Raw genomic sequence first — 15542 nt, 5'->3', positions numbered from 1 at the left:
TCACTAACATTTGAACAAATAAAAATTTTGTTTCAACACTTTTTTTTTTATAACTATAACCATTTAAAGCTCGATCTATTTAAATAATAAAATAACATTTTGACAATTTGGTTGAAAAAGTATAAAATTTAACATAAGACTTCAAATTGTCACATTAATCATCAATTGTAATTTAACTCTTATAATTTGACATTTCCTTAAAAGATGGTCTTATTCCCCCACCCACCCACCCCACAAATAGGCATCAGGCGAAAAATGCCTCCTAAATTTAAATAACATTACAAGGTGAGGGGACATAGACTAAGTTGCCCCAAAAAATAATAAAGTATATTGATATATGATGTAATTATTCTTCGAGTAAATCCACGCCTGGAAACAGATAAATAAATGAAAACTTTAACAAAAAACTCTCGGTACTGTTCACTTTAACGAAAAACCACATTTTTCACTAAAAAGTCAATTATGATACTATTCACTTTACCCTTTATTTTGTACTTATCGTTAAAACTCAAAGTTTTGGTCACTTTCATTAGTTTTCCTTAAATAAATAACAAGGACTGACTAAAAAGACCAGTACAATGTCTCGAGTGAGGATTCTCGCCGATCCTCTTTGTGAAGATTCTGAAAATCCTCCAATCAGATCCGTTCATTGTACATCATGCGGTCAGTTTTCATCAGATACTGTTTATATTCAATTTTAAATAAAAGAATCTACGATAATTGTGAAACATATGTGATTTGAGGATCCCCATAATCCTCACAAACAGAATCCGGCAAGGATCCTCACTCCAATATCTCAACCCCTAAAAAGAAGGGACAGGCACAATTATTTAAGTCGAGTTGACGGAAATTTTTTCAAGTGCTCGGTATTCAACGAATCTAGTACTTGATTCGGGTGCTCCAAAACTCAAAATTTTATAATTGAAAGCGGATTGAAATTAAAATCAAAATTTTCAATCCAACTTGATCCTGCATTTGACAAAAACATTGTACCCGAATTCAAGTCTCATTACTCACAAATCACTCACATCTGTATCGCTTCCTAAAACTTAATTCAGGAAGCCAAGAACAAACACATTCAAGGCACAAAAATGCACATCAAAAATTCTCACACGTCGTTTTATCTTTCCAAGGGGACTGTCCGAACCCCCCATCTGGGTCGTGTTTCTGAGACTATCAAATCCTCGAATGCAGCGAATTGCAAAAGACATCCCTAGTCTCACTGTATTTGTAGACGTGATCCGCGTACCACTTTATCTTTCTTTTCAGTCAGCTCACCGACCCAGTTTCCCCAAGCAGCAGAGTAGTATGTTCAAACCTTTGTGCATCCATCAGTCCTCTGTGCTTCTCCTAATTTTCTTCTTCATTTTATCTTGTGCCCGGTATCTCTCCCGTCGTTCTTCCCTCTGGCGCTTTTTAGACACTTGTTCTTCTTTGACTTTCTGGACTTCAATTTCTTTCCTCTTTTTATCATCTTTTAGCTTGCGCTTCTTCATCTGCAAAAGCGGATGTGAAGTTGAAATACCTTAAAAAATTATTGAACTGCATAAAAGAGTCTTCAAAACAAAGACAAAACATGAAATGACATAACAGTTTCTTCAGATAGGGGACACCCCCTTCTTATATTCTTTCTACCCCAAAAGTGAAAAAGCCAAATACAAAATGGTTAGCAAACGGTCGATGACTTTAAAACTAGTCAAGATAGCGGGAATATTAAACTGGTCACACTTCAGGCATACTCTGAGGTTTGCTTTCAAGGTGATACGCAAGCTCCATGTGTCAAAACTCAAAAAAGTAATCATCTATTACATTCGGTTACTCAAACAGATATATGCCTGCCACACCCTGGCAAGTTGTGACTGTGGATTAGTGTTGCACTAAGGACGAGGGTTCAAACACATTATGTCTTAAGGTGCATACCTTCTCGTTTCGTATTAATCCAAGATGCTGAACAAGAGTATGAACTTTACGTTCGTGAGGCTCCATGATAACAGCTCTTCTGTTTTCAAGAAGTGGCCTTTTCCTACTGGGAATATCCTTAGGCTTTGTTCCGAATGGCAGCACAGCTTGCAGTGACTTAGGAATCACCAACGGATTGAACTTCTTCAACTTCCTTTCAATTTGCTGTTGACACACAGAAAAGAAAATTACAATTGACAAGAACAGGACAAAGAAAAACTAAAGAAAGAGAGGCAGAAGTACTGCCGGGGCAGAATTTAGAGTGAGAAACCATGTGCTGCTGCAATAAGTAGCTTCACATCATCAAATATTACCTTGTAAAGTGAATCCTTATTGACAGGAATAGGAATATTATGTTCTCTCCTCAATTCAGTAGTAGTTTTCATCCCTTGCCAGGTCTTGTCGCGAGGTTGCAGGGACGTCGTCAATGGGTTGTAAAATCGAGGAACTTCAACTCGAGTCCAAGCACGCAAAAAAACAATGTCACTCATCTTAATTTTGTCCTCAAAGGTGCACCTAGCAATCCCTTCTTTTGGTTGTCCACCCATCTTTTTTGGTTGGTTACCAATTTCTTCTTTCGCAGCCTGTCAAGGTTAATATTAATAAAAGTAAATTATATTAGCATCGTGGGCCATATGACGAAATGCGCTCACAAATTTAATTACAATCTGTAAAGAGCTTATGTGTCTGTTACTTGTGAATACACACACACACACACACGTGTGTGTGCGTGTGTGTGCATACTCGATCTCAATGCCAGCTCAACAATAGCAAAAACGAATATCTTCCAGTTAGAAATACAGCAGCACTGACAGTTCATACCTTTTTGACCTGCCCCCGGATTCCACTGACAGTTCGAACAGCAGCACCTTCAAATCGAGCTATTTCAAGATCCGAGGTGAACATATCCTTTACAAGGGCAGTGTTCTTGAAAATCTTGCAGGGGTGACCAACTAGTTTGAGTTTCTTCACTATTCGTGATGCATGGTTGAACTCAAGCACAATTGCAGTTGCTGTGATCCTAAATTGTGCCTGTCAAATCAAATAAAGTAGCTTAGGAACAAAGAAACACAGTGTAGCCTTAAAATTCGAAAATTCAAATGAAAAGAGAAAATTGGGAAAATAAATAATGCGGCACAAAGGTTTCTGAATGATTAGTTTTGTCATTTTTCATCTTGTGTGTTTTCTTTTTATTTCAGTGGGTAGAACGAGAGAGGAGGAACCTTATAAATAGGCTAATTGACAAAAGGTTTAGTAGACCCACTAAGCAAGAAAATCCACAGGAAGAGTTCATGAAAGGTAAGTAAACACAATGTTCAAACCAAACAGGTCAATGTGGCCTGGATATCATATTCGAACACCATTTACTTCCTTTCCAAATCAACGTCATTCCATAAAATCTGTTTATATGAAATTAAACCTAGACATTCAAGGACACCTTATACAGGTAGCCTGTGAAATCACAAACTCAACTTGCGTTCCAGGTCTAGGCTGGTTAAATAAAAATTGTCTTAAAGGAGAGAAAATAGCATAACCAGCACTTAAGTGCAAGAACAAGACATAGACCAGTGTGTTGTGGATTGAAATTACGTACTCGATTGGTACTGTAGCTCAGCAAAGGGCAGAAAACAGGTTTAGATTCCTAAGAGACAAATATGTCTATGGTGCAAAAGAAACACAAGAATCCAAGAAGACGCATGATGTTTAAGAGAGAGTAGCACTGGAAGAGAGTCGAACTTCAAGCGACTGTCCAAAATCATCAAATCGCAAAGCTGTAGTAAGCTAGCCTCTACTACATGACCTTGCAGCTTATTTTCTTATTTGGTTTATTAGGAGTTGACGATGTGGCCATCTTATTGTCCGATTAACAAAGTTTGAGTAGTACTTCCCAAGTTCCAAACTCTCCATTACCAACAGATGTGGCAGAGTTGAAACCTTACCCATGCATAATGGTTTCAATTCGAGAGAGCCTGAATGGGAGAGGCGAAAACACATTGATCGAAATCTCCACTGTTCTGAATAATGAGAGACTTTGAAGAAGACCCTTATTATGTCTATATAAAGGGACTATTGTACTAGTTTTGAGAAGAGAGCAAAACAATAAATTGTACACCACTCAAGGGATTAGAGTGAGAGAATATTGTGAAGTGTGTGCGAGAGAAAAGAAAAGAGATAGTGTATTTCTCGTTCTTGTTCTTTCAGGTTTTTCATCAATTCCTAGTTCTAGAGGTTTGGCAAGATTATTGGTTGTACTCATTATTGATATAGTGAAAGATTGTTGTTGCTGTCCCATGGACGTAGGCACATATTGCCAAACCACGTAAATTCTTGGTGTCATTTATCTTGGTTATTTGTTTTCGATTTCCAGAGTTTGTTCTATTTTTTCCCATTCTTAAATGCGATATTCTCAACAAGTGGTATCAGAGCCAGGTTTGGCTGATATTTGTTTAGAATGGAGGGTGCAATTATGATGAAACTCACCCGCTCCAACTGGGTTACGTGGAAATCAAGAATGGAGGACATGCTTTATTGTAAAGATCTCCATGAGCCAATTGAAGGTATTAATAGCAAGCCAGCAAATAAGTCTGATGCCAATTGGACCAAGATGAATCGTAAAACTATTGGTACGATTAGACAATGGGTGGATGAGAGCATCTATCACCATGTGTCTAAAGAAACTGATGCGCAAGCTCTTTGGAAGAAGTTAGAATCCCTCTTTGAGAAGAAGACCGCTGCCAAGAAAGCATTCCTTATCAAAGAGCTTGTCAACATGAAGTATGCGGAAGATGTTAGTGTAACCAAGCACTTGAAGAACTTTCAGAACATGATCAATCAGGTAGCCAGTATGGGTTTGAATATTGAAGAAGAGCTGCTAGCACTTTTATTGCTAGGATCCTTGCCAGATAGTTGGGAAACCTTCATCGTAACTGTAAGCAATTCGGCTTCTAATGGCGTACTATCGATGGATGCTGTTAAGGATAGCATGTTTAATGAAGAAACAAGGAGAAAAGCTTCAGGTGCAGGCGCTGGACAACTCTTTGTCACAGAGAAAAGAGGCAAAAATTCTGGTGAGACGAGATTCAATGGTGAATGCCACTATTGTGGGAAAAAGGGTCACATGAAGAAGCATTGTCGTAAATGGAAAAAGGAACAAAAGGATGGGAACAATACTGCAGGTGTTGTGACCTTCGATGAAGAGCTTCTTTAATGCAGATGATTGATGGTTTTCTGGCAAAGAAGTCTATAATTGCCTTTGCCAATGACGATGGGTATTGCGATCAGGGGGAGCTTGGTCAAGAGAAGTCTAATCAAGAGGGTCTTGGTTAATAAGTAGTTCGATCAAGAGGAGCTTGATTATGGGTAGTTTGATCAGGGGGAGTCTGGTCATGAAACATTCGATCAATGGGAATTTGGTCAAGAGGAGCAATCACATTTTTTTTTGGTATACCTTCCTCATGGTCTGGAGGGGGAGATTGTTGGGTTTTTTCCAACCCATGATAAGTTGTCCTACATCTATAAGGAATTATAGTCTTAGAAGATTAAATTGTTTTCACAATTGGAGTTAGTTTCTCAATTGGAGAAGGATTCATAACTAGATTCCAAATAGGATTAGTAATCTTTATTGAAGAAGACCTTTATTATGTTTATATAAAGGGACTATTGTACTAGTTTTGAGAAGAGAGCAAAACAATAAATTGTATACCACTCAAGGGATTAGAGTGAGAGAATATTGTAAAGTGTGTGCGAGAGAAAAGAAAAGAGATAGTGTATTTCTTCTTGTTCTTTCAGGTTTTTCGTCAATTCCTAATTCTAGAGATTTGGCAAGATTATTGGTTGTACTCATTATTGATATAGTGAAAGATTGTTGTTGTCACGTGGATGTAGGCACATATTGCCGAACCACATAAATTCTTGGTGTTATTTATCTTGGTTATTTGTTTTCGATTTCCGGAGTTTGTTCTATTTTTTCCCATTCTTAAACGCGATATTCTCAACAAACTTAGTCCTAATTAGATGAATTTTATATGAAACATATATTTAAAGTAGCTTTGCAAGCTACAAATTACAAAGAGATGAAAGAAACATAAAAATAAGACAAAAACGAAAAGAAAAGAAACTTGTCAAACCTGATTGTTTGATAAATTCTGGAAAGCAACCACACCAGTATTAGGAGGGGCAAGAGGGCCCCAAAACATTGCCAGGCAATGCATGTGTTCAGGAGTGTACTTAAGCATGCGATGCCTTCCATTGCGATCCTCAATAGCATAAACTGGTATTGTTTGGTATCTCCTCCACCCAATAGAAACAATAAGGGGATCGTTATTCTTAAGTACTTTCTTGTGCCACCTATGCCGCTTTAACCTGACCTGAAAGAAATGGATGACATCATCTGATGAGATTAAAATTCTTCATAAATATATGTGAACATTGAACTCATAAGGGGCTGTGCAAGTGCTAATCACTAAGAGTGACTGCCTATTAAGACCTTGACATATTTTAACCTGGGAAATTTGCACCAATGCCACCTGGACTTATGGGTGTGCGTAAATACCACTTTTAACTTGGATGTACCACCTCTATCGAACTCTGCTAGAAATCCCGTCAAAATTCATCACATGTTGGGGTAAGAATTTCTTTGACTACAGCTTGTCTTCAAGGAAGCAAAGATATGTTCCACAAGCTTTAATCAATTAAATTTTTACCCTAAGTCATCTAGTTGTCTTCAAGTGGTAATAACCTTGAAAAATGGCTCGCATGTGTTGCAGATGATACGTTTTGACTAAACTTTCATAGAAAATAATGGAGTACATTTGCACTAATACATGAGTCTAGGAGGTGACAAGATTTTTAGTTTGAGTGGCATTCACAATTTTCCCTTTTAACGTTTTACAGTCTCTTAGCAATTCATGTTAAGTAAACGAGGCAAAAAAATTCGAATACAAATCTCTGTGTAAATCACTTTTTTCGTGCCTCTTTCTATGTTTAAATCACTTGGTTATTATCTATTTGTCTAAAACCACCAATAAATAACATAATAGTTTTATTAAAATACAACCACACATTAATTCTTCATGAGCATGAAATAGAGAAGCTATCGTACACATGCAAGCGGGGAGGGCCAGTATAAAAGGAAAAACAAAAGCAGTAAAATTAGATATTTTAATGTGCACTAACCTGCATGTGTCCGACATTTTCTTCACCAAGACCAATTCCTCCAACCAAAATAGGATGACAGGGATCAAAATATTCAACCATCTCATAAGGGACATCATGAACCTCCAACCGTAGGTATGTCCCTGTCCGAAAACCCTCTACTTCTAATTGGGTGGCCTCATCCAGTTCATTGAGTTCAGCAATATTCATTTGCTTCCGAAGTTCAATCTCATCCTTCAACTGGAAGAACTAGGCGTGAGCTCCCACAACCGTGTTGTGCTAAACAATCTTAAATATATGCAGGAATTTTACCTTGTCAAAGTAGTCACTTTCTTTGGGTTGGTCTCGACCAAACTTGCCTTCAGGTTTAGTATCAAGCTCCTCTTCAGATGCCTCAGCTCCATCAAACGTTGGTTAAATTAAGGATACAAAAGTAATTTCAGAATTTCTCTACAAATATACACAAAATATGACCAAACACAAAACAGAAACGTTCCTTGGTTTTTAGTGGTGGAAGAGCAATATGTAATTTTTTGAAAAATACATTAAGAAGATATTTCAAGTGAAAAGGATATTGAGCATCAAACTTTGCACGAAGAGATAGCTTTTTCAGCCTTCTCTCCCCTTTGGCCGAATCTTCCTTGTGGTCTGCACCATTGCTTGCGTCATCTGAATTATTCCCACCATGCTTCTCACCTGTTTCTAAATCTTCAAAGTCACCATAAAGATCATCATCATCTTCAACTTTAGCTTCTGTGGGTTGATTTCTTTGAGAAGCTTTCGACCAATCACCAGTGACAAAACGATCACAAATACCCTCTCTAAACTTTTCCTCTTTCCAGTCTTTGAGATTCGAATAATTTGTGAATTTGGAACAGTCCTCAACATCCCAGTTTCCACTTTCTATTCCTCTATGTTTCTGCATAAACAAAACAAAAACAATAAAATGAAACACGCACTCTTCAGTTATGAAGGTTATCCCAATAAGTTACCTCAGAATGGAAAGATATATGATTCCGTCTTATGTAAAAAAAAAGCATGCACCTGTTACAGTGAGATATAAACTAGTAGTTTCCAGAACAAACCTTGTTTCCTTCTCCTTTTGGCACAAAAAAGTCATCATCTTCATCACTTTCATCATCTGCACTACTGCTATCATGATCTTCATTGCTAGAAGTTGTTGGCATTGATGTTGATTTCCCATATACAAGTTGCATAAGGTTAATAGTTTGCCTTGAAGAAGCCCTTTCTACCAAAGATTCTTTCCACTTTGCAATGTTCCCCGTTTCATCTAGTATGAGGTGAAAAAAAAGGGGGTAGATAGAATTAGAGAACAGAAATACATTGTGGAATCTAACAAATAGAAACATTACAATATGTAGGAAAATGATGGATAACATTTTCAGTTATATACCAGTTTCTTATTTATTTTTAACTTTTATCAACATACACAATATAGGGTTTGGCATCACAAACCGTTCACCCAAAAATGTTGTATGCTTGTATTGTATCTGATATACAAAACATATGCATAGCTCTTGCATAGAAAATAAGAATTTCACACCATACAACAAATTTGCAAATTAGGAGTAAATTTACCATCTGTTTCATGGACATCTTCATCTTCTGCTGAAGACTCTGAACCAGAAGATCCCTGATTATCAACATCATTATTGTTGTCATCGTCGTCGTCGTCATCATTGTCACCTTCTTCTTCAGCCTCTTCAGCTGAATCCTATAATGGAATAATGTAGAGAACATGGGCATAAGATTTCTGGTTTCATCCATATATAGATTTCTTTCCACTACTTGTATTATTGATTCTTCACATCCATAATCAGAAAAATTGGTGTTTAGAAGAATTTACATCTATCATGCATATATATCCAACGCTCAATCCAGAATTTACATGATGGTAGAGTCCACCAGAAACAAAATTACACTGCTTAGTTTCATAGAACTATGACCACGATTAGACATTAATAAAGTAAATGAGAAGAAAAAAAATATTAGATTGTTTATATTCAATAATAATGGAAGTCATCTAACAAACTAAAATGCCGATTGAGCAATAACATAACCATGCAAACACCAAAGTGGTAAATAAAAATAAAAGCTTTTTGATTTGTAGGACCTCCATCATATTTTTTGCCTGTGGGCAAACACACACACACATCATATTTTCTAAGGCCAAGGTGAGGCCAAGCCGTTTCATGGATAGCCTCGTCTAGGTGATTGCCTTGTCTAGGCGATTGCCTCGAGGCATGAAGCAATAGCCTCATGGTACCTAAAATTATTATAATATTTTGTAAACAATCAAGCAAGCATGTCAAGCAATCAAATATTTGACTATTATTATCATTTCTATAATTCACGTCATAAAGTCATAATAAACTAATAGAAACTAAGTTAGAAACATAAAATTAGCATGAATTTATAAAACCCTGCCCAAATCAGTCTAGGCAATAACCTAGGCGTTTAGGCTAGTCTATAGCCCACTCCCACTTGGCATAGGTGTTTTCTTCATAGCCCCACCCCAAAAACCACCTAGGTGAATCTTAAAACTAGTTGTTTAAAACATTGATGATTTCTATTCAGCAGGCATGATAAGTTTAACTTTGTTCACCTCCATATTGTTATGATCAAGGTCATTTCTAAAGATAACTTTTCGCCTTGACCTTCCATCATGAATCTCAACATGTTCTTTCAAGTGATCTTTAAGAGTAGCATCTGATGCATCTTTAGGAGCTGCTTCATTCTTATATAAAGATTCTGATTCTGAACCATCAGAATCCTCCGCATCGCTTTCTTCAGCAGAACCATCACCTTTGACAGCTTCCCCAGACTGATATTCCTCTACAGGCTCTATCATAAGATTCTGTTCTCGTGATTCATCAATATCTATTCCATCACTATGAGCACTCAATAATAAATTGGGCTTCCGGCTAAATAGATTAATGAAGCTCTCCTCTAACTTTTCATCAACCGAATATTTTGTGTTCTGAAGAGATTTTACCAAAGCCACACCCACATCTTGGGGGTTTCCTGTTACAAGAGAACACGAGTGTCAAGGGAGGAAATTGATTGAAGCAAAAGGAGAAAAAGAAACATGACTTTTCCTTCAAAAATAAAAATCGAAGGTGTCAATGTAAGAAAGAGATTCTCTTCTTCAAAAATGAACTAGGGAGAGATTGTGACAGAGATGTACATAGAATGGAATCAAACTAAATATATGTATCTTTGAAATGCTCAACCACATGCACTAACATGCATACAAAAATAATAACAAAATATATAAAAACCTTGTTTTGTTGCTTCGCCTTTTTCATCAAGGTTTGAAAACTGGACAAAGTGGTCATTTATGTTTATATAGACAGCATCTTTATCATACAGGAGATCCCCAAGTCCAGACATAGGTGCATAAAACAGTTTTTCCTTATCACGCAGTCCCTTCTTTTTGGCAGCTGAGGGTAAAGGACAAGGATCAGCTAATCCTGTCATGCCAGCTAAACTGTAATCCCCAACACCTGCAATATGAATCTGATACACAATGTACATCAGACAACTATATATCGACAAAAAACAAAAAGAGTACGAATTATATTTTCAGAGTGTTGTCTTTCCTGTGAGACTGACTCCAATATCAATTAATTCTTAAGCAAAAATGCCAAAAAACATTTTGCAAAGTTCCTAGAATTTTGAACACATATAAACAATGCACAATCATATTTACTTATATCCGGAGCTTCTTAGTATAAAAAGAAAATGTTATGCTAGATATTACAGTGAGTATAAAAAATATTCTTGTGATTTTTGGGATTCTCACTAGGAGAACAGGAAACCTTAAAAAATCCAACAAGAAAAAAGAAGGTATCAAGTTACACAATCATATGCATCAGTATTTAGTTGAAACAATTAACTTTCCCAAGCATCAGATTACACAACCATTAATTTTCAAATGCACTCTTGAAAGATATTTTCAAATAAAAAAATAGAACTGCTTAAAAAGCCTCAAAACACTACTGATTTTGTATCTCATCCTGTTAGGATCCTAGTTATTGGGCTTCAACGTACTCTCCTTGTCTAATGCCAGCCCAATTAATGTTGTCTAAAGCCCCGTAGTACTTTTATATTTGACAACATTAATTGGGTTGGCATTAGACAGGGAGAGTAGAAGCCCGTTGAAGCCCAATAACTAGGATCCTAACACATCCCAAAAAGCTGAACCCCTAAGATGCCTTTTTGATGGGTAGCATTTTCATTAGAAAAGTATTACGGGCTTTAGACAACATTAATTGGGCTGGCATTAGACAAGGAGAGCAGACGCCCATTGAAGCCCGATAACTAGGATCCTAACACATCCCAAAAAGCGGACCCCTAAGATGCATTTTTAATGGGTAACATTATCCACTTAATGCTTGCCCCAGTTGATCTGACCTGATTCAACCAAGCGAGCCCTACTGTTGTTTGAGTTTGTTTATAATTCTATAAGCCTATAACTTAACCCAAATGGGTGCTTATTCAGTGGCATTCCAGCAATCAATCCTACGTTATCCAAATCTCATATAATCCAATGTATTCTCTGTTATCTATTTTTGGCTGAGACAGGCCTGTTACAGGAGCACCAAGTAACCAACCCAAAAATGTGTGCTGGGGGGCAATAATCTAGACTGCCAAGTTTGAACAAAACAAAGGAGCTTTTCATTTAAAAGTTGTCACAACGAAAATGAATTCCTGGCTCGATCCCTTCATTTGGAATTCCAGTATAGCATTAAAGAACCTCTCTTGACCTAGTTATAGGCTCCTTTTATTCACAGTAAAACTCTAAATTAATTCACATAAATTTGTAAAGGTAATAAGACAAGCTCTATAAGTCAAGCACGTACCTTTGTTCCTTTTCTCATGTTACATCCCCGCAAATACCCATACAATGTGACATTTCTATCGCATTTATTATTCAAACGCACTTTTTCAGGTGGAGTGACATCTTCAAAACGATCTACCAAAACATAAGGATGAGCAGTTCTCCAAGATAAAGGATGAAACTTCATAACGGATATGAAACGCGCCAGGTTGTGAACTTCACGCTTGACATACCTATTTTAAAGCAGGGGGAAGATAATTATGAAATATGAATTGAATTCATAATAGTTGTCAACTTTCACACATTGACTGGATCGCAGAGAGTTACTACTTACTTTCCATGAATGAGACCAGATAAATAAAACAATTTAGCTCCATCATATATTTCAGTCCAGAAACGATGTTTGAGGTGCTGCTTTGTTTTCCTTAATTTCTTTACATCTTTAAACTTGTCGAGGTGTGTAAGAACTCCCATAACCTTTGGGAAACCATGAACTTGTAATATATTCAGGAATTCAAATGTTTCCTGCAAAAATAAGTGAAGGCAATACAATATTATAATATAAATATCTTCACAGTATATTGATGGATAAAATGATAAGCTAAATGAATCCCTGAGTAACAAATGAGAGGTATCACAAAACCAAGAACATCCACCGAATCAACATTGAAGCAGAGCCATGCCCGTATACATATTAATGACATCTATGAGTGTGTGTGCACACCCTCACACTTGTGCGCTTGTTCAAAAGCATGAGACGAGTTGAACTCATAAATATTCTAATAAAAAAAGTTACATACTTCGGTCGGTGTTGGGATTTCCATTGAATTTAAACCATCCAAGTGGAGGCGATAGACGAAAACATAAGAAGATTAATTGTCTCGAGTCTCACCATTTCAAAACCGTAGCTTCCGTCTATAAGTAGTAGTGCCAAATCAGCAAACTTTGCGGCATCAATCATACCATTGATATCATTAGGGCACTCCACAAACTGTACCCGCCTTTGCTTCCCTAACACAATCAATTAATCAAGCGTTTAACCAACAGTCCTCAATCCAACATCAAATTATATAAAACAAATATTGCAATATCAGAAGTAAAGGTTGAAACTTGGCACCTGAAACAATGGTAATCGGGCCTCGAACATCCGGTAAATTATGCTTGGTATAATGCTTCACAAGCGACTTAATCAACAAAGACTTCCCAACCTACAAATAAACAATAAGAAATGCAATAAAAATTATCAATTCGAACAAATTAACTGCAGTTCGAACGAGATTTACACAATGCAGGAAATATATTGCAGTGATTATATGTACCTTCGGAGGTCCATGAACCAGAACGACATACGGAGCCGGCTCGCCGTACGAACGGTCGATGGTGGGGACGTGAAGGCGGCGCTGCTGCTTCTCGACGGTGCGAGACTGAAGACGCTTGGCTTTCCCGGCTGATTGGCAAGCGAAAGCCTTTGGGTTTGGCTTCTTGCCGTTTTGGGAGGCGTCCGGCTTCTTCTTCTTGTCGGCCTTGGCGCCCGACTGCCGGGACCTGTGCTCCTTGTGCGGCTGCTCCTTGGTTCCGCTGTCTATCGCCATGGCGACCTGATTGAGAAACCCTAGAGGTCGCGGAACAGATGTACAGTGGTTGTGTGCTTCGAGCTGCGGCAATGGCTTCCGCAGTGGTGTGGCGGCTGGTAGTTTTTGTTGCTCTCGGTTTTGTGGTGCTGTGCACCGGCCTTATTGAAACCTTTTCTCTCTTGCGAGAGACTACGGGGTTTTGGGAAAGTGATACGAGCCATAGGATTGGATGGGTTGCTGAGATTTAAATGGGGTTTTAAAACCCGAACGCAAGAAATAAACCCATGACCCGATTAAAGGCAAATTAAGGGTCCATTTGATAATGTCCTGCGAAATGTTAAGAGATTACGAGAAATAGGATTTTGTATGTTTAGTAGTTTAATCCGAGAATTTTTTTTTTTTAATGAAAAAATCAAAACTGTCTTTATTAATATCTAAAATGTCTATAAAATAATAATAAATTTGTGCTTGGTATTAATGTTTTTGTAGTGTAACTAAGATGGTGGTGGTGGCGGCGGCCACCCTTGTGGTGGGGGTGATGGAGATGGATAATATGCTGCTAGTGGTGATGAAAATGGATATGAAGATGGTGGTGTTTGGTGAGACAATGGTGGTAATAGCAACGGTGGTGTTAGTGATGGCAATGGTGGTGGGAGGTAGTGGTGTCAAAGATGGTGGTGGCGGTGGTGAGATGGTGGAGGTGGTTGTTGCCATGGACGTGTGGGTGATTGTGATGGAGAAGGTTGTGGGGGTTGGGGTAATGGCGGTAGAGAATGTTATGGTGGTGGTAAGGGAAGTGCAAGTGGTGGTGTTCATGGTGAGACGAGGACAGTAGTAGCTGCAGTGGTTCCAGCGGCGACAGTGAGACGATGAAGGTGGTGGTGGCCATGATGGCGCTAGTGATGGGGGAGAAGGAAGTGGTGGTGGCGGCGATGGTGGTCGCGTCAAAGATGGTGGTGAGACGATGAGACTGTGGAAAGGTAATGGTTGAAGGAAATATTTGTGAAAACAAGTTCATTTGAGCAACATTTATGCATGCTATTAACAATTAAAAGGCGGAATCATGCTTGTATGCACTCGAAAACAAAATTTAACCCATCAAATTCAAAGCCTAGTAGTTATGGTGAACCAAGGCTGAACTCAAAACAAAGTGAGTTGAGAAATCTTATACCTTTGTTGATTCCTCTTTGCATAAGCAAAGGCTAATCACCCAAGAGAGAGGGTCTTCATTCCTTTCTTCTTAGCTCCATGGATTTCTTGGAGGAGGATGGTAGAATGGATTCTCCAAGTTCCCAAAATAGAGAACCTCTAAGTCTCCACACCAAAGAAAGCATTGATGAAGAGATGAGTGACCTTGGATGAAATAGATGCCAATAATTTCTCGAAGGTGGCCGGCCTCCTAAAGAGAAAATGAAAGCTCGTATTCTCATCTTTTTTTTCCAAAATAAACCCTAAGGATGAAATGGCTATAAAGTTGTCTTTATACCACCTCATAATGGAGTGGCAAACTTGCAATTAAGCCAAGTTTACTACCCCTCACTCTTATGGCCAGCCATATTGGGTTCTTTGGGCTTTGAGGCCCTTTTTGTTTCAAGTTGTCATACAACTTGAGTTAATGGGCTTGACATTCAAATCTCATTGGGCCTTGCGGCCCAAAACTAACCAGAGGTCTATAATGAACATATTCGTTTGATTAATTAACATATTAATTAATCCTAGCCATAAATAATTAAACCATTTAATTATCCTTACTCATCTCCGTTGTTTCTTCAATCTCTACCTTACTTGGTGTACAATCCATTAGGTTCTTTTTAGCGAGGCAGTGGTAGATTAGAACTCTTCAAATCGATTGTGAATTGAAACTTACTTTCAATTCTCCCTTTAGTGATTATACACCTTTAGGGCTTGCATAAACCATCAGTGACACCTGGTAGTATGTCATGACTACTGAGGCTAATCAGAAGAGGTGGAGAACCTATTCATTTTAGGAT

General features: G+C 37.9%; 1 protein-coding gene across 1 annotated transcript; it reads right to left on the bottom strand.

The window, feature by feature from the left end:
- Nucleotides 1–987: 987 nt before the first annotated feature.
- On the bottom strand, nucleotides 988–13759 carry LOC137716219 (uncharacterized). The gene is made up of 17 exons (XM_068455646.1): nucleotides 13297–13759; nucleotides 13095–13185; nucleotides 12870–12988; nucleotides 12312–12502; nucleotides 12000–12210; nucleotides 10416–10653; nucleotides 9740–10158; nucleotides 8713–8848; nucleotides 8199–8404; nucleotides 7689–8032; nucleotides 7426–7522; nucleotides 7135–7353; nucleotides 6087–6326; nucleotides 2782–2991; nucleotides 2274–2543; nucleotides 1921–2124; nucleotides 988–1496 (listed from the first exon to the last, which is right to left on the bottom strand). The coding sequence occupies exons 1-17, from the start codon at nucleotides 13567–13569 to the stop codon at nucleotides 1332–1334; spliced, it is 3633 nt and encodes a 1210-aa protein (XP_068311747.1). The 5' UTR covers nucleotides 13570–13759; the 3' UTR covers nucleotides 988–1331.
- Between the last annotated feature and the right edge of the window lie 1783 nt (nucleotides 13760–15542).

This window comes from Pyrus communis, chromosome 14 (genome assembly GCF_963583255.1).
Source record: "Pyrus communis chromosome 14, drPyrComm1.1, whole genome shotgun sequence".
In the NCBI taxonomy this organism is placed as follows: Eukaryota; Viridiplantae; Streptophyta; class Magnoliopsida; order Rosales; family Rosaceae; genus Pyrus; species Pyrus communis.
The sequence above is the reverse complement of the archived record's forward strand: the minus strand, read 5'-3'. Positions and strand labels throughout refer to the sequence as shown.

Bases quoted from the DNA above. Each gene is read 5' to 3' on its own strand.
- LOC137716219 (XM_068455646.1), bottom strand. From the start codon at position 13,569: ATGGCGATAGACAGCGGAACCAAGGAGCAGCCGCACAAGGAGCACAGG. The intron at 13,186-13,296 runs GTACATATAATC...GTTTATTTGTAG, and splicing joins TGGTTCATGGACCTCCGAAG to GTTGGGAAGTCTTTGTTGAT. The intron at 8,033-8,198 runs GTTTGTTCTGGA...TTGTTTATGCAG, and splicing joins CAAAAGGAGAAGGAAACAAG to AAACATAGAGGAATAGAAAG.